Genomic DNA, 21,418 nt, shown 5'->3' with positions numbered 1-21,418 from the left:
AAGCGCAATCGGAATCGGTATCGAGATCGGGATCGGGAGAGCGCCCGGGAAGGGCCAAGCCCGTTCCCGCAGCCCGCACGGCTCGGGTACCTCCGGTGAGCCCGAATCGTCCGTTTTTCCCGGCGGGAGCATCAGCGGATATCTGCTAGTTAGGGCCAGCCTGGTGCTTTCATGGCTGCGCTGTCCGAAACTAGGGAAAGGCTTTGGCTGAGAATCCCAGCGGAATAAAGAGGAGCCTGAAGGGCTGCAGCACACAGGGACAACCTTTCTGGAGCATTTAGTGCCCATGGAAGGGAGAAATCCAGAGCCTGCAAATCTCCCCTATCCTTTCCTAGAGAACAGGGTCCTTCCAGAGAGGGGGAGCATCCCTTCACCCTACGCTCCTGGATCAGGGTCCCTGGAGCAGGGTTCCTGCACAGAACGGGAGCATCACTTAATCCCACAGTTCCCAGGGTGAAATGGGAATTACTCAGACCTGTTTGCTCCAAGCCCTGTCCAACTGGGCCTTGAACACTTCCAGGGATGGGGCAGCCATAGCTTCTCTGGGCAACCTGCGCCAGGGCCTCACCACCCTCACAGGGAAGAATTTCTCCCTAAAAAAACCCCTTTCCAAATGTATCAGCATCACTCACCACAGGAACAGAAAGGTTCATGGAAATCAGCTTCCCCACTGCCTGTGCACACATTGGAGCAGATGCTTGGATGCTGGCCCTGGACCTACCCAGTTTCTGGAAAACCATCTCCTGATGACATTTTGGAAGACCACACACCAAGGTAACAGACCTTTGACTGATTGGACCAATGGTTGTTACATTCATCAACATGAAGTTCACTTCCCTTCTGCATCTCTAAAAGACAAGTATCATGACATTCTTATTTTGTAGATTAATACCCTTTTGAACACACAAATGACTGGTTTGTCTCCAAATCCTGTGATTAGATAGGAGTGCTTTATCCACACCTGGGGGTCTCCACATCCAGCACTGTCCTAACCACAGCAGTCCCAGCTCCTTCACTGACAATATACATCACTGTATTGGCAGAACACAAAAAAAAAATAAATCATGCTTTGAGGCAAACTGTTACACAGATATATTTATTGCATTACAGTCTTAGCAATTTTAAATATAAACATTTATATCTGGAGAGCAGAATATTGCAAATTCAGTATTATTCAATATGTTCATAGCAGCATCAGCTTCCTAAGAAACAAAGTATTTAGGAAGACAGAGAAGGAATTACGAACAAATTACACCTTCATTTATCACCATCTGACCCAAACATGGAACTGCAGCTGTGAAACAGATATTGAAGTCACCAAATGTGACCTTGAAGACATCAGTAATTTCAAGACTGGAGTGTGTCATTGTACCTGATTCCCACACGGTTTTCGTGTGCCAAGGTGAGATTAACTAACAGTCACGAGCCTGGAGAGGGCAGAGGGTTGATGTATCTGCATTACCTGACAAAGAGAGTTTTAATAACAACACTTGGCACTTGTATAGCATTTACCACTTCCCCAGATCCTTGCAAGACAGGCAAGGAGTGCTCTTGGATGTATTACAGCTGTGGAGCATCAGGGAGAGGGATGGAAGTGACTTGCCAAGGCCATTCAGTGAGCGAGAGGCAGCAGAGAGAGCAGAATTTGTCAGCCCTGACTTCCAATCCCACGTCAGACTGGTGGGTCATGCTCCTCTGTGGTTCCCTAAGGAAATTTTACAGGTGACTCATTGGTAAACACGTCCCAATCCGTGCAACTACTGTGGGTATGTGCACCACCTGAAAAGAGGTCAACCCATGTGCTCCCCTTGTAATGCCCATTTTAGTTTTAGGGAAACCAAACATTTCTCTCATCTTGTCCTCTCAGAATAGTGTCAGCTGAAGACACCTTGACACAGCTGCACTTTGAAGCAGTGGAAATCAGAAGCAATCGCTATAGGAGCAGCTTTCATTTCTTTCCTGAGGGAGAGCACTGATCTTTTAAGAGGAAAAAAGGATGGATATGTTTTCACACAAACTGATTGAACTACTTTTCATTCTAAACGAATACAAGACTGACTGAAAGTCTCAAGTGTACTAATTTTTTCCAACCAAGTCATCCAGGTGTACACCACGAAGCTAGAAGCTAATAAGATAGTTATCCAGGAACATCAGAAGGCATCTGCCTTCTCTGACAGGCCTTCACTTCCACCAGCTAAGAGCAAGAGCACTTACAGTGACATCTGAAAGGACTTGTAAACATCACGAGACAGCCATCTCTGCTATTTCTCCACTAAAGTAGTCATTTCTCCTGTATCCCCAGGAAGACAACAAGGAAAACCAGGCCTACTCCATGCCCGACCTCAAAAGGGCAAATTTGCTTACTTCTTTTTTCTCCCACTGGGTTTCTTCTGCAAAATGTTAGAGGCAGGCTCAAGCGTCAGTCGTTAGGGATGGAGCCTGGCAGAGATTCCAGGGGCAGCTGAGGTGCTGTGAAAGGCTCACAGCTTAAGGGAGGCTGCACTTGATACCTGACTCTGCATCCTCCCCCTTCAGTTACAGAGCTCAATGGCCCAGTGCTGGCTGGATTGTGCCCAAGGGCACAGGCTTTAAAGCCCCTTCTCACGTCAAGGAGTTGTCACCACCTGAGTAATTCCTCTCCCCTCCTTTTTCTTTGCCTAATATCCCATCTAACCCTACTCTCGGTCCATGTGAAGCCATTCCCCCTTGTCCTGTCACTCCAGGCTCTTGTAAATAGTCTCTCTCCATCTTTCTTGTAAGCACCATTCAGGTACTGGAAGGCCACAATTAGGTCACCCCAAGGTTCTCTTCTCCAGGCTGAACAATCCCAACTCTCTCAGCCTTTACTAGTTTGCAATACTTTAACTACAATCACAAATTCTGTAACAACTTATTTTTCCAAACTTATTTTTCCAATTACAATGTTTCTAGTAAGCAGTAGCCTTTCCTAATGCTCTAACAGACTGTCTTAGGTTTGCTATTAATACAAACTTGAAATTTTTTAAGCCAATGTCAAGAAGCGAAAGCATGAACTGAAGTAGTTCTGGGCTGCAGATGCTGCAGACCTCAGCATTTGTATTTTACACGTGGCAGTGCAGGCAGGAGAGAAAACATCCTCATATTAATTGGCAGTATTTGCAGTTATACTCTGAGGCAGACACTGGCACATACCTGAGCAGTTTCTCAGGCAAGAGCTGGCCTGGCTGAGGGAATCACTACATCACCTATAAAAAGGTGCAGGACTGTGCCTTCCAGTTTTATCCAGTGGCAGAGTTTGCAGTGTAATTTGGTAGTTTTAATTCTGATCTGTTTAATCAAAGACAGGGAGTTTACCTGGCGATAAACATCTTCATAAACTCAGTGTTTTCAGTTTGCTGTCCCTCCTCCACTCTCCTTCAAGATTCTGGATGAAATCGTTTCCACCTGTCTCACTTAGGTCAGTGCCAGCAAGAAACAGAAAGGGTGAGTGTGGGCAGCATGTTGGACAGAATTGTCAAACCCAATAAAAATTAAGACATCTTTTCTCTGCCTCCATTTATCCTGCACACCTCTTCACCCAGTGATTCACAGGTGCAAGTGGGTGACTGCAACAGTAAACTAGGAAAGCCTAGCACTTTATGAAGGAAAATAAATAACAAAATTGTTTTTCAAAAGTTTCAAAAAATCGGTTTACTCCAAAAAGTAGTATTATCCCAGGTAAATAATTCTTCTGACCAAGTAATTCGAAAAATCTAAAGAGAACAGTATGACAATCAAGAATAGCCAAAGGCTCTCTAGATTCCAAACTGCACGGGGTAACATTCTTCAGGGAAGGGTAAAAGCCAGTGGGCAGACACTGTCCTGCCAAGGGAACGCTGCAAAAGAAGCAATGAACCCAAACACCGAAGGATAAGAAGCAGAGGGAAAACAGCATTCACTGATTAATTCGGTAATCACCTGGGGAGGACATGCTAAGTACCTCACTCTAGGTCAGAAAAAACCTTCCAGGCAATTAACAAGTTGGACAAGTCGGCTGACAGAAGGAACTAAACCCACACTTTTTTACAAGCTCCTTTTGGCTTTACCTTTTCTATTACCACAGCCTAAGAAGTGTTTGATAAAAATGAAGTACCTGTGCAAAAACATTTCCTAAGACATAATAGCAGAAATTAGAGATTATTTTAACACTTTCTCAAATTACCCCAATGCTTCTTCAAAGTTATTGCAGAAAACCTGGGTATCTCACTGCAAATACATTCTAAGAACCACTGCTGAGCAAAGTCCTAGAAATATGGGACAGGTGGCAACCTGTGAATCCTTTCCAGGGACTTCTTCACATCTGCCCAAAGCTTTTCCACTCTGGCATTGCTGTTTCTTACTCTTCCTTCCTTAGCACAAAGACTTTGGTGTGTCAGTGCTCACAGCATCAGTGCAGCAAGAGAGGAAGGAGCAAAAACTTTTCAAACAAAAATTTTGTATTGACTTTGGAAAAGGAAAACCATAGAAAGAAACAACCAGAAACAATTTTAAAAAAACCCCAAAGCTCATTTGTTTCCAAAGGTTGTTTTCTTTTTCTTTTTTTTTTTTTTTAACAGATTTAGGTGAATACTTCAGTGAGGTAGAAGAATTCATTTCAAAACATGACATTCAATTTTATTTAAAAAGCAACATTATCTGAAGTATTGAACATGCAAGTGACAACACACATACAGGATCACTTGCTTCATCACAATCATGATGCTTGAAAGAGACAAAATCCATAAGATAGGATTTTAATAATGCATTTTAAAAAGATACAATGCCAGAAAAAGTGAGAAGACATTTTGGAAGATCTGAAGTTGTAGAAGAGGAAGCAGCAGTATTTAGGAAGCAGCTTGGAAATAATGAGAAAGGGGGACAGGAAAGTAGGAAACAAAGCACTAATAATTCACTAAATCTAAATTGGAAGAGAGAAGTTTAACCAACCTCACAGGTGAGAGGAGGAACATTTCAATAATGAGGTAGTGCAAAAAAAGTAGACAAAGTATGATCCTTAACCAGGTTTGCTCACCAAGGTGATGATTCTGGAAGAACAGATCAGGGATGATATAAAAATCAAGGCACAAACTCAAGTCTAAGCACCAGCACTTTTTGTAAAATGTAAACAAAGAAACTTGTAGATGTGAAGCAACAACCACCTGCAGGGTTTCAGGGAAAAACCTCTTATGAAAGGAAACACTGAGATTTCCAGCAGCAACTGAGAACTTGGGGAAGTGTCAGTTGACAAGGAAGGGCAGTACAGACACAAAAGCATTCATAGTAGTTGTATCTTAGTTAATGCACAAGGCAATATAAACTAGGTAGACAAACAGAATTAAGAATATGAGATGAAGAAAAGCAAGAACTCAATGAGAAGTCATTGTATATCAGCCTGAGGGTGTTCTGACACCCTTTGGTCAAGTATGAAGGAAAGAGGAGAGGTCAAAACCAGTGGCCTTTGGTAATAATGGAAAAGGCAGAGAGGAGTCATCCCAAGCAGCTGAAATAAAAACAAAGCTGTCAGAAAACAGAGGGGAAAATCCCCACAACCAAAGCATAAGGAAGAAAATTTTCACTTGCAATAAAAGCTGCTGGGAAGTCAGGAGCAGAGATAAGCACCTTGTTTCTAGCTTCACATTTCCAGTAATTTGTGAGGGTTCTGGTTAGTACGTAGAAAGCCAACCAGGAAAAGGTATAGAAAGCCAGGACAAGAACAGTCTTTGTAAACCAGAGTTTAGAATGTCCTGAGGAGACAAAGTACTGACAGGAGAAAAGGGGGGAAAAATGAAAAAAAAAGGGAAAACTGCAGAGCACATGAACACAAACAAGAACAGTAAAGAAAGGAGAGGAAACAAGAACATCCATGAGAAGAGTCTTTTCAGTGTCTAGTCTCAGTTCACAGAGGGATGGGATTACAGCAGTAAAGCAGTATTTCATAAGAAGCGGTAGAGAGTATTTTTTCTTTTATTTTTTACCCATGATGAAACTATTTTGCCTCAATAGTACTTTTTATTCTGTCCCAGGCTGAACTTGCGTTTGAGCTCAGTGGCTGAGCTCATCAAGCCCCATGTCATGTGAAATGTTGACATAAGTTTCAGGCTCCCCCAGAGGCAAACAGCTGCCTTGTGTGTCCAGAATGCCTGCTAAATGACTTCTGTGATTCACCCAAACACCAGACATATCCCTAACGACCAAGCAAGCAGAATGCTGCATCTGCAGCAGCAGAAATCCATATCACCCACAGTACAGCCACTCAGTTTGAGAAATCAGGACATCTATATGCAATGTAAGTCTTGCTATAAAGCAATTTCCCAACTTCAGCTTAAACACACAGAGCTGCTGCAAAGCACAAGGCAGTTGAGATGAATACAGAATAGCAGCATGAAATCTCCTTTGACAACAAAGGGAACAGACTACACAATGGAACAGCTTCATTTACCCTCAAACTTCTGCATGTGGGTTTTCTGGAAAGCAGTTTATACCTGCAGAACCCTGGCCTGATCTGCAATAATTTAACAGCCTTGCTAAAATGAAACACTGATGAGTTGACTTCTATACTTCAAAACCTTTTCAGGCACATCTCACAGCTCAACTGGAATTAGATGATGCATCCCTCACATGGACAGGAAAAATCCATGAAGATTTCTGCTCCATGAGAGCTGCTGGAGACACAGCACCTCTAGACTCAACAGAAGGAGCCTGAAAGGTGCTTAAATACAGGACAAGTGTGCTCAGCACAAACACACCTGAGAAAAACCCTGTCTTTGCCAGCTTCACTATTACACTAAGTAGCAAATGGGTGAAATATAAAAGGCTGGGTTTCCATCTTCACCCACAGATAAACTCCGAACAGGGAGGTCTCTGGATCAGCTACATCATCTGCTTGCTGGTGACACAGGGCCAAAGCACAGCACTACAAAGAGAGCCTAAGCTTTGATACTGGAAACAAGTTACAGTCCTGCCATCACTCACATTAAGAGAGCAGTTTACAATTAAGAGGTTTTCTATCACATGGGGCATTACAGAACTATGGCAAAGAGGCCAGTAGCCATCAGCAGGATGTGACTCCAATGTTTTACAGACTATTTCAAAATGACTGTCAGAATTATGTCTGAAAAGGAGGACATCCATGTAACAGCAGCAGATGAACTGTTGGTTTCATTAGCAATTTCCTCTTATTACTCAGAATGTGCAAAAATGCATTTCTGATTTATTGCAGGTGGAGTTCTTCTCCTTAAATGTGTGCCACAAGTAGCTCCTGTAATAGAGTACACCAAAATTCTCTTCCAACCCTCTCCATTTAGCTTCAAGAAACAGTGGGATCTGTGCTCAACTCCCTCATATCACAGAAACAACTGCATTGCTGACCTTCTGAGACCCCCCAACAGGGATCTAAGGAGGCTGCTTTGGCATCAAGCCCAGGATGCTCAAGTTACAATTCTTTCCCCTACCTTGTTGTGGCAATGGGAAACCAGCCACGGCACCATCCTACTCAATGACAACTCTAAATAGCAATGGGAGCTGCAGCAGCAAGTCATGCTATCAAATAAATACTCTGACAAATGCTCAGCCAAGTCAATGTGCTAAATGGACAAGCAAGACATTCTCTCCTCGAATAAAGATCTGGTTTATGTGGCGTCTGAACACCTGCTGATAATCCACCTTGGGCCGCCTTCTCCTCCGGGACTGGCTCCTTGCACGAGCCCCACCAGCACTGGCCCCCTCTGCATGGGCAGTCCTGCTGCCCCCATCAGCTTCACTTCTGTCACCTGGGGTCTTCTTGTCTCCAGCTCTGCCCAAGTGTTTCTGCCTCTCGCGCTCCTCTTCTGCCCTCCCGCGTCCTGATCCAGCTTTCAAACTCAGCGTCTGAGAGTCATTTGTCAGGGCCAGCTCCTCTGAGACAGTCTTTGAGTCAGTTCCCTTCTTCCCCGAGGACTCCTGCAGCTTGAGTCTGTCAAACAGCTGTAAAAAGACATTTGTGTCTGTGACCACATTGTAAAACAAGAGAGGCCTCTTGTTCCACACTCTGACCTTGTATTTTCATGTACAGTTCCAAATCAGAGCTCACAAGACACAGTGACAAATCTTCACCAGCAATACAGAACATGTTTTCTTACCGAAGTCAAACAGTGACAGAAGGTGAATGGATCTCTTGCATGCTGTCTTAATGTGAGACTGTCTTAATGTGAGCACCAAGGAATTTGATTTGGGGAACCACACTGCTGTGTGGTAGCATTTAACTTTGGTCAGGAGCAACAGAAATACCAAGTTGCTCCTATAGCTCTCTTTTTCCCATGCTCTTCTTAATGTTGTCAGCCAGTTTAAAAGAGATTTCCATCCTTGTGTCATGAATCCCTAAGATAAGGGGCCTCCATTAGCAAAGGTTGTACACTGAAAAACTGACGGATCTTTTGTGTTCCCCAAGCAAATGAAAAGATGCCATGTGGGTATTCTGGGAGGTGAGCAGACCACAAACAACAGAAAAATAATAAAAGCTACAGCAGCAGACCCAAAGCACTGTATGAACTCATTAATCTAAGAATACATGGTGCTGAAACTGGAAAAGAAACTGCTTTTACTCTGGCAGCAGACAAGCTTTTATGAAATAATGACAAATGAGATTTTTGGTTAGCTTCTCTCTTCCCAGCAACAGGATGGAAAGCCAATCCCTGTGAGAGTGAGCTAAAGGAACAATGACAACTTGATTATTTTTAACTAATCTTTAAAAAAAAGGAAGGGTAGGCTCGATCAGAAAACAGATTTAAATGGCAGGAATTTGAAAGCAAACTCCTCACAATGAAATGTTTAAATGTTTCTGTGATGCTTCTCTGATGTTCAAAAAGCCCAGGGCTGTTGCCATTCAACGGGCACAGCCCTGTAACATTATTTTTCCCTTCATTGTTCAGAAGTTCATCTATCATCTCTTCGGTTGTCAGTGTGGTAAACAACTCTATTTGCAGCTGGATCCTAGAGAGTGCAGAGCTTTGGAAACCTTGGGCTTCCCAGTACCCAGACTAGAAACTCTAGGGAGCAAAGAGCTGTGCTGTTTCTCTGGCTGCAGACACAGACTGTGGCATTAGGAACATCTGTACCAGGAGGATACTCTGCCACATCCCCTGCCAGCACAACTGTGGACCTGATCATGGTTTTCCAATCAATGCTCCCCTTTTACTATCTTGAAAAAGGAGAACCTAATAAAAAAGAAAATGGGAGCTGTCACCTACCCGGGTCAGTGAGAGCTGAGGTTCTGCATAGAAGGCCTTGCCCATGACTGGTTTCCTGTAAGTCTCATCCACATCTGTCAGGGCCTAAAAAAAGATAAAAGAAACGGAAAGGCCAAAATTAAAATACAACATGAAGCAGCTTTGGACCAGCTCTGTGTCAAAGCATTATGAAATTATGTTTTGAAAGAAAAGCCATCTCAGGAACAAGCTGTGCTTTGGAGCTGGTTTGTTAATCATCTAAATTGCACTGAGGTATAAAAGCAGCAGAAAAGTCCAGCATTATTCTGCATTACTTGCAAAATCTCTGTGATCCTTGCCTGCAAAATCCTTCCCCACTCCCTATTTCCAAACTTTTCACACCTCCAGGTTCACAAATACTTAACAGCTGCTCTTCCATCCACTGTAAAATCTTCACAAGGTAGAACACAGTAAAAGCTTTTGCCACTAACAGCTTATAAATGAAGGGCTGGAAAAATAATTACCATATTCCAGAATTTGTCAAATGCAACCAAAAACCCTGTGCAGACTCCACGAAGCCCTTTGAAAGTGCGGATGTGAACATTAATTCTGACTCCATCTCGGACACAGCGATGAAGTTCCCCCAGTGGGCTGCCTTCATGGACTAGAACAGAAAGAGAATATCATCAGTTTTCAACAAAACATACAGTCATAGAACAGAATCACAGAATGGGTTGGAAAGGACCTTGAAGCTCATCTCATTCCAACCCCGTGCCATGGACAGGGACATATTGCTCTAGACAAGGTTGCTCAGAGTCCCATCCAACCTTGCCTTGGACACTTACAGGGATGGAGCAGCCACAGCTTCTGTGGGTTACCTGTTCCAGTGCCTCACCACCCTCACTGCCAAGAATTCCTCTCTAATATTTAATCTAAACCTACTTTTTTCATTTGAAGCCATTCCTGCTTTTCCTGTCACTACATCCTCTTGAAAAAACTCTTTCTTCAGTATCTATCTATCTAAAAAAATATGCAGAAATCCACTCTATGTACAAGTATGACAGATCTCGGCACAACACTTGTGTTCACAACAATAACAATGAGAAGCCCCAAGCACTGTAACACACTGTGGTTGCCATTACCAGACCACCAAAACTCTTCTTACAGTGGCTGCAGCCAAGACTTCAGGAAATATGAAGGTTTTGCTTTACATAGCCCACAGCCAAATCAGCCTAAGCTGAAAATCTTTTTGCTACATTTCAAAAACATGCCAAGTAGTCCTAATTGTAAATAAAAGTGGTTGAGAGGGAACAGAAAGCTCATGGGGGCAGAGTTAGTTCTACAGAAAAGACAAATGCCTGGTTAAGGCTACCTCAGATTAGTTACGAACTGTGAATAAAGAATTGTAGCAGATGTGTTCATTTTCTTTACAAGGGGATTTCTGAAACAATGAATGACTCAAAATCCTTCAGCTTACTAAACTGGACCAGTTTAAACTGATGAAAATGCATTGTTTCAGTTAAGATTTCAGCAGCCAGCTGAACATCCTTCAAAGTCATACAAGTCTTTGGCAAAGAAATAAAAGGACTCTAAGGAGCAGAACCATGCTAAACCCCAGGACAATAATGCTTTTAACCAGGGCAAAAGTGAAGGAATTCAGTAAAACATACAGCCTACCTAGCTCCCTCGAGCCCTGTCTGCACACCAGAAATCTTTGTGTGCAAACACAGCCCCAGGATTGCTGTACAATTCCTAAGAGTCAGGGAAAAAATTTGGTCTAGAATCTCACACAGCTCTTCATGTTAATAAAATATGTGAGCCAGAGATGATCTCTCACCTTGTGCCTTAAGGACTATGTATTCAAGGTTTGATTTGCACACCAGAAAATGCTCCCTGTGAGTGTAAAGTGACTGTAAAAAACAGCTGATCCACAGGACTGGGTTGCAGGGTAATTCATGGCCACAGCAGGGAAATCTAAATCAGTTTCCTCTGAATTAACCTAATCACATTTATTTTTTGAGATCCATTGTCTTCTTGCCAGCCCTCTCCAGCTGGATAACTGGAGGAAATTGGTTTCACACAGAGCATAAGCTGTCTCAGCACCTCCCAGCCTTGCTTAGGGGGTCTTTCCATGAATCTGTCTCCTTCAGCTGAACTGATAATAAGCTCACATTCTGGATTGACAGCTCCATCACAGGAACCACAGATGACACCATCACCATATCAAACTGATGCTTTCAATCAGAAAGTAGTATTTTTTCTACCCGATCCTGAGAATTTACATAGTAATTTAAAATCTAGAATTGTTTTTTAGATTTCAAATGCCAATATCCCCTTTAAGCAGGAACTTTATCTGCAACTTCTTACAAAATTCCACATAAAACCCCTATTTCCAACTATGTCTCTGCCTCTCAGCACCCAGGAAAATCCTACACAGCTCTAAAAAAATCTACGTTCTGCCCACTTTTCCTTGCTGCCTAAGATTCTGCCTCCTCCATGGCAAATCTCCAGCTTCACCTGAGCAAAAGGGCAGAACACATCATCCAAAAACCCTTCAACAACCTGACATTCTCGGAAAAAACAAAATCAGCAACGCAAGGTGTCTATTTTTGGAGCACACCTCCTCTGCAAGCACCAAGGGCTGTAATGAGCAGGCTCTGCATGCAGCTAAATCTGCCTGTGCCTTCTGTGCTGTTAAGTACCAGCATTACCAATTTTTCAATAGATAGGAAAAAGAGATACCTAGTTGGCTTGGTACTCACCATCTACCGCCTACTTGTATAAAAAAAGCAATTCCGAAGAATGACTAGAAAACTACTGTAGGCACCCCAGGAGGGAGAAAATACAGATCCAAACTCTGGTTAAGTTCAAGTCCTTGTCCTCAGGACAGACTCTATTAAGAGGCAAGATTAGAAAAACCACAACAGAAAAGTCAGAACAGTTGAAATAACTCGTAACACTGTGATACACCTTTCCACCTGCTCTGCACATGAGTTCTCTGCCCCTTGATGAATGCAAAGTAATGATAAATAGCTCCTCCTGAACTGATCCAACACAGGATCAGTGTGTGATAAAGTAGCTAAAGTAGCTTCCTTCCGACTTTTATGGCTGCTTCTGCAATCATGTGTCCTGACAGGCAAAACTGTAGCTCCATTTCACCTTTCTGACCCACTGAACTTAAGAAACTCGTCATACCTTGTCACTTCCAGGGCCTGCTACTGCCTCAGAGTCCAAGCTCCAAACACTGGCCCACCTGTAGTGCAGACACCCCCCATTTACAGGGAAAGCACACAATTTCAGCTATAAATAACTCTTCAAACTGCTGAATAACACTTTCTGTACCAGTTGTGCCAGTCTTCTCCAAAGTCCAGGCACACATATGTGGATATTAAATACGTGTTCTTAATGGAAACATGTAATTGATCTGCTAAACCACCAATAAAGTTACTTTTTACAAGGTTTTTTTATTCAATTTCCACCACGAATGCAAAATGAGATACTTAATACTAGGATCAGAAATCAATATTTAAGGTCAGTTTTCTGGAAATCCTGTGCCAACAGAACCTCTGTATTTGTGCAGAACAATAAGTGTGATATTTATGATCATGCAGAACCTATAGCAATAAATACACTGTGTTTTGGTGTACAAGCAAGAAAAAAGGTTTGCCTTGGGCATTCCGAATGTAACATTTTGGGCTTCGCTTTTTCACCAAAAAAAAACATTAAGGTGATGGTGGTGAAGAGATACTTTGATTCTAAAAATCCCCCAGAGTTTTTAATTAAGTGCCTAAAATTACATCTCAGCTGATAGCAATGCCACCTGACTCTTGGTGTGGGTGCACCAATTGCACTTCTTCCCGATTAGGGTGTATTTACCCTAACTACACGCAAACATTTTTACAAGAAAATTGTATCATCATCACATCTGATGAATTTAGATACACCACAGCTGTCTCCCACCTCAAACCACTGCTCTGCCATCATGCTATCAGAAATGCCAGTATTTCTGCCTGCAGGATATGTGGTTAGCAACCAAGTAGCAGCAGTGCGTTACAGACTCACCTGCGGTTATGATTTAACTACACACTAGACTGATTCAAATTGTAAGTCCTGGTTTAAAATAGTACTTTTGAGAACACAGAAGTGCCTCATCTTTTTTCTCCTTAAAACCAAGAGGATGTATGTAATTAAGCAATTAAGAGAGCAGGACATCACCACAACAAAGTCAGTGTCATCTCTGCGTGAGCAGCTCTGTGAAATGCTGTTCCTCATTCCTGCACACCATTTCAGAGAATCACGGAACGCTCTGCGTTGGGAGGAACCTTAAAGTCCTTCTCGTTCCAATCGCCCTGCCGTGGGCAGGGACACCTCCCACCACAGCAGGCTGCTCCAAGCCCCATCCAGCCTGGCCCTGGACACCTCCAGGGACGGGACAGACAGCTCCTCTGGGCAGCCTGTGCCAGGGCCGCTGCACCCAAGGATCATTTCCCACGGAACAAAACCATTCCCCGCGCTGTCACCCACCCGCTTCCGCCAGCCACCGCTCTCTCCTCACCCTCAAACTCCCCCAAACTCCATCCCAACTCCCCGCCGGGCCCGGCCGCAACCCTCCACCCGCCTCAGCATGACCCCGGCCCTCGCACCCCCAGCCCTGGCTCCCCGCGCCCGCCCAGCCCCGGCGCCGCGCTGCCCTTACGGGGCATCCTGGTGAGGACATTGCGCGGTGCCCGCCGGCGCCGCCTCGCCGTTCCGCCTTCAGCCCCCTCCTCCTCGGGGCCCGCGTTGACCATGAGGCTGCGGAGGCGCTGGATGCGCTCGGGGTCGGCGGCGGGCGGGCCGCGGCGGGACGCGCGGGCAGCGGGGGCTCCGCGGCGGGCGGGGGCGGCGCGGCGGCCGCGCGGGCGGCGCAGGCCGCGCTGGAAGCTCTCGTACTCGGCGAGGTTGTTGAAGCAGGGCGCGGAGGGGAAGGGCAGCGGCGTGCGCGGCGAGTAGAGCGCCAGCAGCGGGTCGAAGCGGCTGGAGCTCACGTCCAGCCGGCCGGGGCTGGGCGAACGGCGGCGGGAGCCCCGCGGCTCCGCGCTCGCCGCGCCCGCCTCGTCTTCCTCCATGCCGGGCTGCGGGCGGCCGCACCGCCCATTGGCTGCCGCCAGGGGGCGCTGCCGCGCAAGGCCGCGGGCCTGAGGGCGGAGCGGCTCCAGGGCGGAGCGGCCCCAGGGCGGAGCGGTGGTGGAGCGGCCCCAGGGCGGAGCGGCTCCGGGGCGGGATGAGCACGGAGAGGCCGCGGGTAGCCGGGGCGAGCTCGGACAGCGGCCTGTCCTGAACTCCTGGAGAACAAGGCCACAAGGGTGTAGAGAATCTGCAGTGTGTCTCTTTTATGAGAGAGACCGCAGGACCTGGGCCTGCTTAGCCTAAACACTCAGAGCGGTGTGTCAAAAGTGCCAAACTCTTCCCGGTGACAGGATGAGCAGCAGTGGCCATAAACTAGAACACAGGAAGTTTCACCTCAAGACGAGGAATAATTTCTTTATGCTGGCAGAGCAGTAGCACAGCTGCCCAGGGAGGGCTTGGACTGTCCCTGTCTGGGGACATCGCAAAGCCACCTGCACAATTCCTGGATTAGCTGCTCCAGGTGTCCCAGCACCGGCAGGGGTTTGGGCTGCATGATCTCCAGAATCTCCATGTAACCCTGACAATTCTGTGATTACCTTCAGTCACCCCTCACTGTGCAACCCTCCCCCTGCAGCCCTCCCTGGGGACAGACTGGGGACCAAACCCCCCAGGCCATGAAATGGCACCTGGGCAGCAGGTGGTTGCAATATATTTGCATTTTAATGTATAAAAGGATACACAGGGCAGTAATTTCACTGAGAAAATACTATTAGCAGTGCAGAGAGGTTTTACCGTAATGATTCACCATCTCCATTAGTGTTTCATAACGGGTTCCCGTATCTTTAATGCTTCTTGTTACGGCAATGTATCAGCCACAGGTTGTTTGCCAACTTCCCAGGAAATACCTCTTTCTTCACTGGGTCACAGTACAGGACTCCTTCAGCTACAGAAATACCTGTATGCTGTGTGTGCCACCAACACCAGGCTGCTGCTTGAGCCTTAGGAATAGTTATTTTCCCCTACAGCTATGGAGTCATATATATGCAGGCATTACAACACAAGGAGAAGGCCATGGTTGTACAGACAATCCATATCTTGGTTCCAAAGTCTGCATCCATATGTGAACAGCTATGTTGATTTATTCCATATTATTGTAAGAATGAGTTAATTAAAAAACATCATGACCTAACACAGACCCGTTTTTAATACACACACATGATGTCCATACATAAAGATACTGCAGAATGTATCAGGCATTTATATCATAATATATAAAATAAAAAACCTACGTAATACTTTTCAAACATAAATCATGGCTGACAATTTTTTTTTAAATCTTTTATCTGTTACCAGTCTGATTAAATCCAACTGTTACCAGTTCTGGAACAGTTGCTCTGTATGTAATGTCGAAAGTCAGGCACCAAGCAGTAACACGGAATTTCAAAGTAAAGAAAATTATGTTTGTGTTGGAAGACAGAAAGCCAAGAGACAGACAGAAAGTTCTTCTGGGTAAATGACTGGTGCAATGATTCTTCAGAATCATTATTTCAGTCATTTACATCCTCTTCCCAGGAATCATGCAGCCCATCCTACAAACTAAAAACAAAATACATTCTCTCATTGCGTGTACTTAACTAGTACAGAGAAGTAGGCCAGAAGCCCTGTGCTATTATAAACTCACAGACTCATTGCCTCATCTCACAAAGAACCCACAAAGTTGCAGTTTCCATCAGTACCTGGTCCGTGGGGGTTTTTTAAAGACCACCAAAAAGACACATTGCCTCAAATGTGTAAGTTCTTCTGCAGGAAGGGGAAACAGAGTAGGCTGATAAGTGAACTCATCAGAATCTAACTCAGTACTGACCTTCTTCAGTCACATTTGATCCTTTCTTTTCATGGCCAGTCCCAACTGCTGACTCTCTCTTCTCCATTAGCAACAACTGGCCCAGTTACTGTTCTGGGACCACACTTTTGAAACCAGCTTGGTTGGAAACAGTAATAGCCTTATAAATAGCCATCATTATAGCTGTATTTCTACACTGAATTAGGTTATTTCCCTCAAATTCCAATTACACTGGGACAGTCCTCTATCCGTTACCAGAAATATTTCTGCTCTGAGAGGTTGCATGATTTTGACAAAGGGTTTTAATTGATATTTAAACCAAAACAGAACTGTGCATAGGCCAGGCAACACACACTCCTCCCTTCACTCTAATTAGCATGGATTGCCAGCACTGCTCTGTCTGTGTCATTCCCAGGGAAATCAGAAAACAGCAGCACAAATTGTTGCCTCTTTGCAGGCACCTGGAATGTTCTGCTGTGTTGTTCTCTCTCACTTCTGCACAGCAGGGGACAGGTGAATTCCCAGACCATGGAATATGAGAAAAGCTGTCTATCCATATCCTTACAGAATCTTAATTATTAACTGCACTGTTTGGAACTTCCACCACTTACAAGTCCCAGGAATGAGAAATGCCACATGATAAAACACAGAAGGGAAGATACTATATTTTTATTTTTCAGAAGTATAAAAATCCTGTACAGCTGAGAAAAACTTTTGAAATGAGCTATAGGAAACTGCTGAGCTACTTCATTTCCTTTCAGTAAGAATCAGACATCAGGCAGTTGAAGTTTGTCACTTGACTGACTAAACACACCAGCCTTGAAATTTAATACTAAATCCCAATTGAAGTATTCTGGTCCATCTCAGTTGAAAACAAAAACAAAAAAAATAATTTTCTGCTCAAATATGCAGTCTTTTTTATAGTTCAGCAGTTCAATAAAATACCTCATGGTTTAAACACCACAGAAATACAGGAAATTTCTAAACATTTTTTTACAAATACACACACACAAGGCAGGAACAGTCTTAATTCATGATAAGTTCTTAACATTCAAAATAGAGTATGATTTTAGCTTTCCATATGGGCATATACTTGTATGTCAGATGGCACCAGTGTCTCCTTTCTAGGCAACAACAGTGCTAAACCCAATGCCATTGCTGAAGGAGATTACAGTTCAAGCTCTGCCAGCCACCATTCGTATTCCTCACTTGCCAACAACCCAAGCAGAACAGAATATAAACTACCAGTTATACTCATGAGAGATCTCAACCATCCTCAGCCAGAATCTCGGGATATTCCTCCCAGAACTGGTCTCCAATGATGTCACAGTGCAGGGGAACAACTTTAGTCTTAGTCCGGGTCACTTCCACTTCTTTTTCTTCTTCTTCCTTTGGCAGTTTTATTTTCTTAGTGATGACTTCATTAACCTGAAAATACAGTTAACACATTAGCAGACATATAAGGCTCCAGAGGGGATTAAAAAATGCTAATAGAAAAGAATTTAATAAAAAGCACAGGACAGTGACATTAGAATTCCACTGATTCTGGATCAATAATGTAGTCCTAGAAGGATGAACATTTCCAAGTTACTTTTCAAGCAGAAAAGAGCTAAGAAAACTATGAGCTGAGCTACCTTATTGAACAGGAGTTTGTAATTCCTCTGCTGTGGATATCCCTGGGACCTAATCCTGGGAAGGGCTTATTGCCAATGATATATACATTATCATCTGCTGATACATGTTTCATCTGAATGGTCATAATTTGTATCTAAGCCAGACTTCAGAGACTGTTTTTTATATTATGCTCATAGAAAAAAAAATCTCCAAAACAGATAGTCACGTTACACATCGTTATATGGCAAATATAGTTAATTTTACAATATATTTATTCCTAGAAATACATTTGAGATACATGTGGTGCTCTTACATTGCAGTCTGTCTGCTACAGTGTAACTATTAAAAACATGAGCACAAAGCAAGTGGCAATACAGTTTTTTACCTTCTGCCATATTAAGACAGTTCCTTTTCTATACATCTGAGGTTCATTATTGTAGTTGATGTTGAATTCAGAAAATAAGATTTCATTCTTATCTCCAGCCAAAGTTCCCTGAGAGGAAAGGAAAAGAAAAATACTCTTAGAGAAAACAAACAAACAAACAAACAAACAAACTGTATCTCTAGGGTAGAGGATGGGTGAATATTGGAAGCAAAATGGACATTTGTAAAGGTTTTTCGCCTTTAAGTCACAAGGTTTAATTGCTTCTCTCAACAGAGGAATTAATTCCAACTGCCAAACAAATATTAAAACTGAGAGGGTTTTCACTATATTTTCAAGGCAAATGGAAAACAGTCAATAGACTCCAGGAGAAAACAGGAATAATATCTGCTAAATTCTGCACAAGGAGACAAAACAGTACACAAGGGACTGGCAATCAACAGGACCTGAATTCTGCCACTTCCACATGTGTTTGGATACTGGACATTTTATGACATTTCCAAGATTTCTGAACTCGCTAATTAGGAACTTAAAATCCTGCTAATACTTGACCAAAAATATGTTATTTGCTAATGGTATTAACATCTGTGCAATTGAAGAAGGTTTTGACTCCACACAAACAAAATTATTACAGAACAGACAAGCCAGCCAGGGCTGCTGGGCAGGAAAGACACTTTGCAAATCTTATGATTTAATTTGTAGCTGGAAAAAAACATGACTGAGGAGGTTCTTACCCGAAGCCTCTCCTGTGCTTGCACTGGTGTCAAACCACCTCGCTGTACAAGCATCCAGAACACTGTATTATAAAGGTTATTAATATGGCCTAGAGAAAACATAGAAATGAGTGTGAGGAAGGTTATTTACCAAATTTGAGTGACTACTTAGAAAAAACAGCTTTATTTCCAGAGTTGTATCCAACAAACAGCCAAAAGTAACGGGGAATTAATATAATCAGTTTCTAAAGAGGATACAATGTTTATAATCCATTTTTAAGGTACTGTATAGCATGGCTAGAAGACAGATTTCATCATGACTGAAAAAGGCAGAGCAGAGGGTGAAGGGTGTTATGTATAATGTAAATTATCTTCATTTGACAACAGGGACTAGGCAAAGGTCTAGACAGAAAATCCAGTGGTCTGTTCTAGCATGGAATATTCAGCACTTTTGATTGCTACCTGCTGTGAATTTGAATATTTACATCTCTTCATTAAAGAAGACTACGTTGGCTAAGCCAACTCTGAATATCAAAATTAATTTATTAATTCTAATTAGCAGTTCTATTATTTCCTGTGCTGAACTCACTCTCAGGATGCAATAAATTTAGTTGCAGCCTGGATGCTCCATGTTTCAGCCAGTATTTCTGTAGCCATACAAAACTCAGAACAATCGTAATATTATTGAAAACTACCATTCTACCTGCTGTTCTTTCCCTGACAATTTTGAATACAAACACACTGGCAGAAAGAGCAGCTCTGTTCAGAGGAAGTGAACTCAACTGCACAAATCTCTGTTTTCTAGGAACACTTACAATCTGCTTGCCTCCAGCTGAGGTAGTCCTTCAAATTCTGGTTGCTGGGATACAACACAATTCGTCCATCAAATCCTGGTGGGTACAGAAGCTGCTGGTCCTTAAAGTAATCCTTCCAATAGAACACATAACTTGAGGAAAACTGGGACACCACATGAGTCATGAACTTACTTGCAAACACAGAACAAGAGAAAAAAAAGAAAGAAATACATGAGTGTGATTATATATCTGTGGTTATCTGAGGTATCAGTAGTGATAATTCTAGGGGAGAGTAGAATTTCTTAAATAGTGGCCAAAAGGATGAACAATGGCATAGAGTCTTTTGAACAACACAAGTACTGAGAATCAAGCACAAGCATTTGGAAAATGTAACATTTTCTTGAAGGAATGTTTGTTTCTAATTTTTGTTTTACCAAATTTTTTTAAAAGCTCTGTATTACTGAACATGTTTTCCTGAAAGATCACATGTAAAGAATCCACATGAAAAACCTGAACTAACTGCAGTGTAAGCACCAGCCCTCCTCCTAACCTCTGTGTGTAGGTAAAGGCAAATCTAAAGAGGAATTACAGACGTTAAAAACAAGTTCACTTCAGTACCAAAGCAGCTGTTACCTTGCTCTTCTTTTAAACCACCTGCTCTTCTTTTTGAAAACAAAACTGTATTCATCACTCTGTCCATAAGCAATAGTAATATCCTCCAATTCTTGCATCACTGTCTGGGCACACTTGGTCATCAGCTGAAGAGCACGGTCATCATTTGGCTTTTTGAATTCATGCTGCTCAGAAAACCTTCAAAGCAAACACAAGAATCCCTTTAAAAGCTACTAAAAATGCTAACCCATTCATTTTCCTCATATTTGCTTTATAGAAATATTGATTTCCCATATCCTGTCAACACTGGCGAAAGAATTCCTTCCAGGTATGAAAAACAGTAACAAAAACCCTCCTTATCCACTCTGGATAACCCATTCTCCTTCCCACCAGCATCTGACCCTAACCAGTCTTTCAAATCAGCTGGTTTATGTATTTTAACTGAAAATGGGTAACAAATACTACTTTCTGTAAACTCCCTTTCTCACAGGCTGTCTTGAATACTCAGCCCAGTAAGGACAACATCATCAATAAACTCGTCAAAACTCGAGAGCTCTACCAAAACCAGAGATCATATCCCAGAGAGAACCTGTGTCACCGACCAGCCGGGGGAACCGTGCTCCATTTATCCCGCGGGAAGGTGAATGCCACCAAGGAGAGGTGACTCTCCTTGGCTCTCGGCCCTGGAGAGGCCGAGTGAAGGTTCACCGGGACCGGGGGGGTTCTAGGATCTCTAACCCCGCACCAGCAGGACTTACACAAGCCAGGCAACAACAGCCCAGCACAACCAGGGCACATCCAGGACTCTCCCCTGAACAGCCCAGCGCTCCCAACCCGCACCCGCGGGTCCCCGCACCGCACAGCCCCGGCCCTGCCCTGCCCGCACCGGTGGAAGTTGCGGCCGTCCAACCGCACCACGATCCAGCAGTTGGGCAGCACCGTGTCGTCCGCCTCGAAGTCCCGCACGTACTCGAACTTGCTCTTGGCCATGGCGAGGCAGCGCGGGGAGCGCGGAGCGCAGCGGGCAGCGATGGCCGCGGCTGCCCGGCAGCAGCGCAGCATGGCCGGCGCGGAAGCGGAAAGCGCCAAGCGCCCTGCGACAGGCGCGCCGAGCCCTTCTGGGCGGCCCGGAGGAGCGCTCGGTGGTGCGGCGGAGGGCGGGGGGAAGCGGC

General features: G+C 44.0%; 2 protein-coding genes across 2 annotated transcripts; both read right to left on the bottom strand.

The window, feature by feature from the left end:
- Positions 1–1,080: 1,080 nt before the first annotated feature.
- LSM11 (LSM11, U7 small nuclear RNA associated) lies at positions 1,081–14,320 on the bottom strand. Its single transcript, XM_085073836.1, has 4 exons — positions 13,876–14,320; positions 9,704–9,843; positions 9,222–9,305; positions 1,081–7,959 (listed from the first exon to the last, which is right to left on the bottom strand). Exons 1-4 carry the CDS (start codon positions 14,285–14,287, stop codon positions 7,573–7,575), a joined length of 1,023 nt encoding a protein of 340 aa, XP_084929962.1. The 5' UTR covers positions 14,288–14,320; the 3' UTR covers positions 1,081–7,572.
- A 1,154-nt stretch (positions 14,321–15,474) lies between these two features.
- Positions 15,475–21,385, bottom strand: THG1L (tRNA-histidine guanylyltransferase 1 like). Its single transcript, XM_085073835.1, has 6 exons — positions 21,133–21,385; positions 20,268–20,444; positions 19,656–19,825; positions 18,862–18,950; positions 18,131–18,238; positions 15,475–17,559 (listed from the first exon to the last, which is right to left on the bottom strand). The coding sequence occupies exons 1-6, from the start codon at positions 21,306–21,308 to the stop codon at positions 17,398–17,400; spliced, it is 882 nt and encodes a 293-aa protein (XP_084929961.1). The 5' UTR covers positions 21,309–21,385; the 3' UTR covers positions 15,475–17,397.
- Positions 21,386–21,418: the final 33 nt, after the last annotated feature.

Source organism: Lichenostomus cassidix, chromosome 13, assembly GCF_008360975.1.
Source record: "Lichenostomus cassidix isolate B80296 chromosome 13, HeHo_3.0, whole genome shotgun sequence".
Lineage (NCBI taxonomy): Eukaryota > Metazoa > Chordata > Aves > Passeriformes > Meliphagidae > Lichenostomus > Lichenostomus cassidix.
Note: the sequence above shows the minus strand (reverse complement) of the source record. Positions and strands in the feature narration are given on the sequence as shown.

Coding starts and splice junctions, on each gene's coding strand:
- LSM11 (XM_085073836.1), bottom strand. CDS start 14,287: ATGGAGGAAGACGAGGCGGGCGCGGCGAGCGCGGAGCCGCGGGGCTCC. Junction 9,844..13,875: donor TGTCCTCACCAGGATGCCCC/GTAAGGGCAGCG, acceptor TTTCTGTTCTAG/TCCATGAAGGCAGCCCACTG. Junction 7,960..9,221: donor CTCAGCTCTCACTGACCCGG/GTAGGTGACAGC, acceptor GTCTTTTTACAG/CTGTTTGACAGACTCAAGCT.
- THG1L (XM_085073835.1), bottom strand. CDS start 21,308: ATGCTGCGCTGCTGCCGGGCAGCCGCGGCCATCGCTGCCCGCTGCGCT. Junction 18,951..19,655: donor CAGCTGGAGGCAAGCAGATT/GTAAGTGTTCCT, acceptor TGTTTTCTCTAG/GCCATATTAATAACCTTTAT. Junction 18,239..18,861: donor AAGCACAGGAGAGGCTTCGG/GTAAGAACCTCC, acceptor CTTTCCTCTCAG/GGAACTTTGGCTGGAGATAA.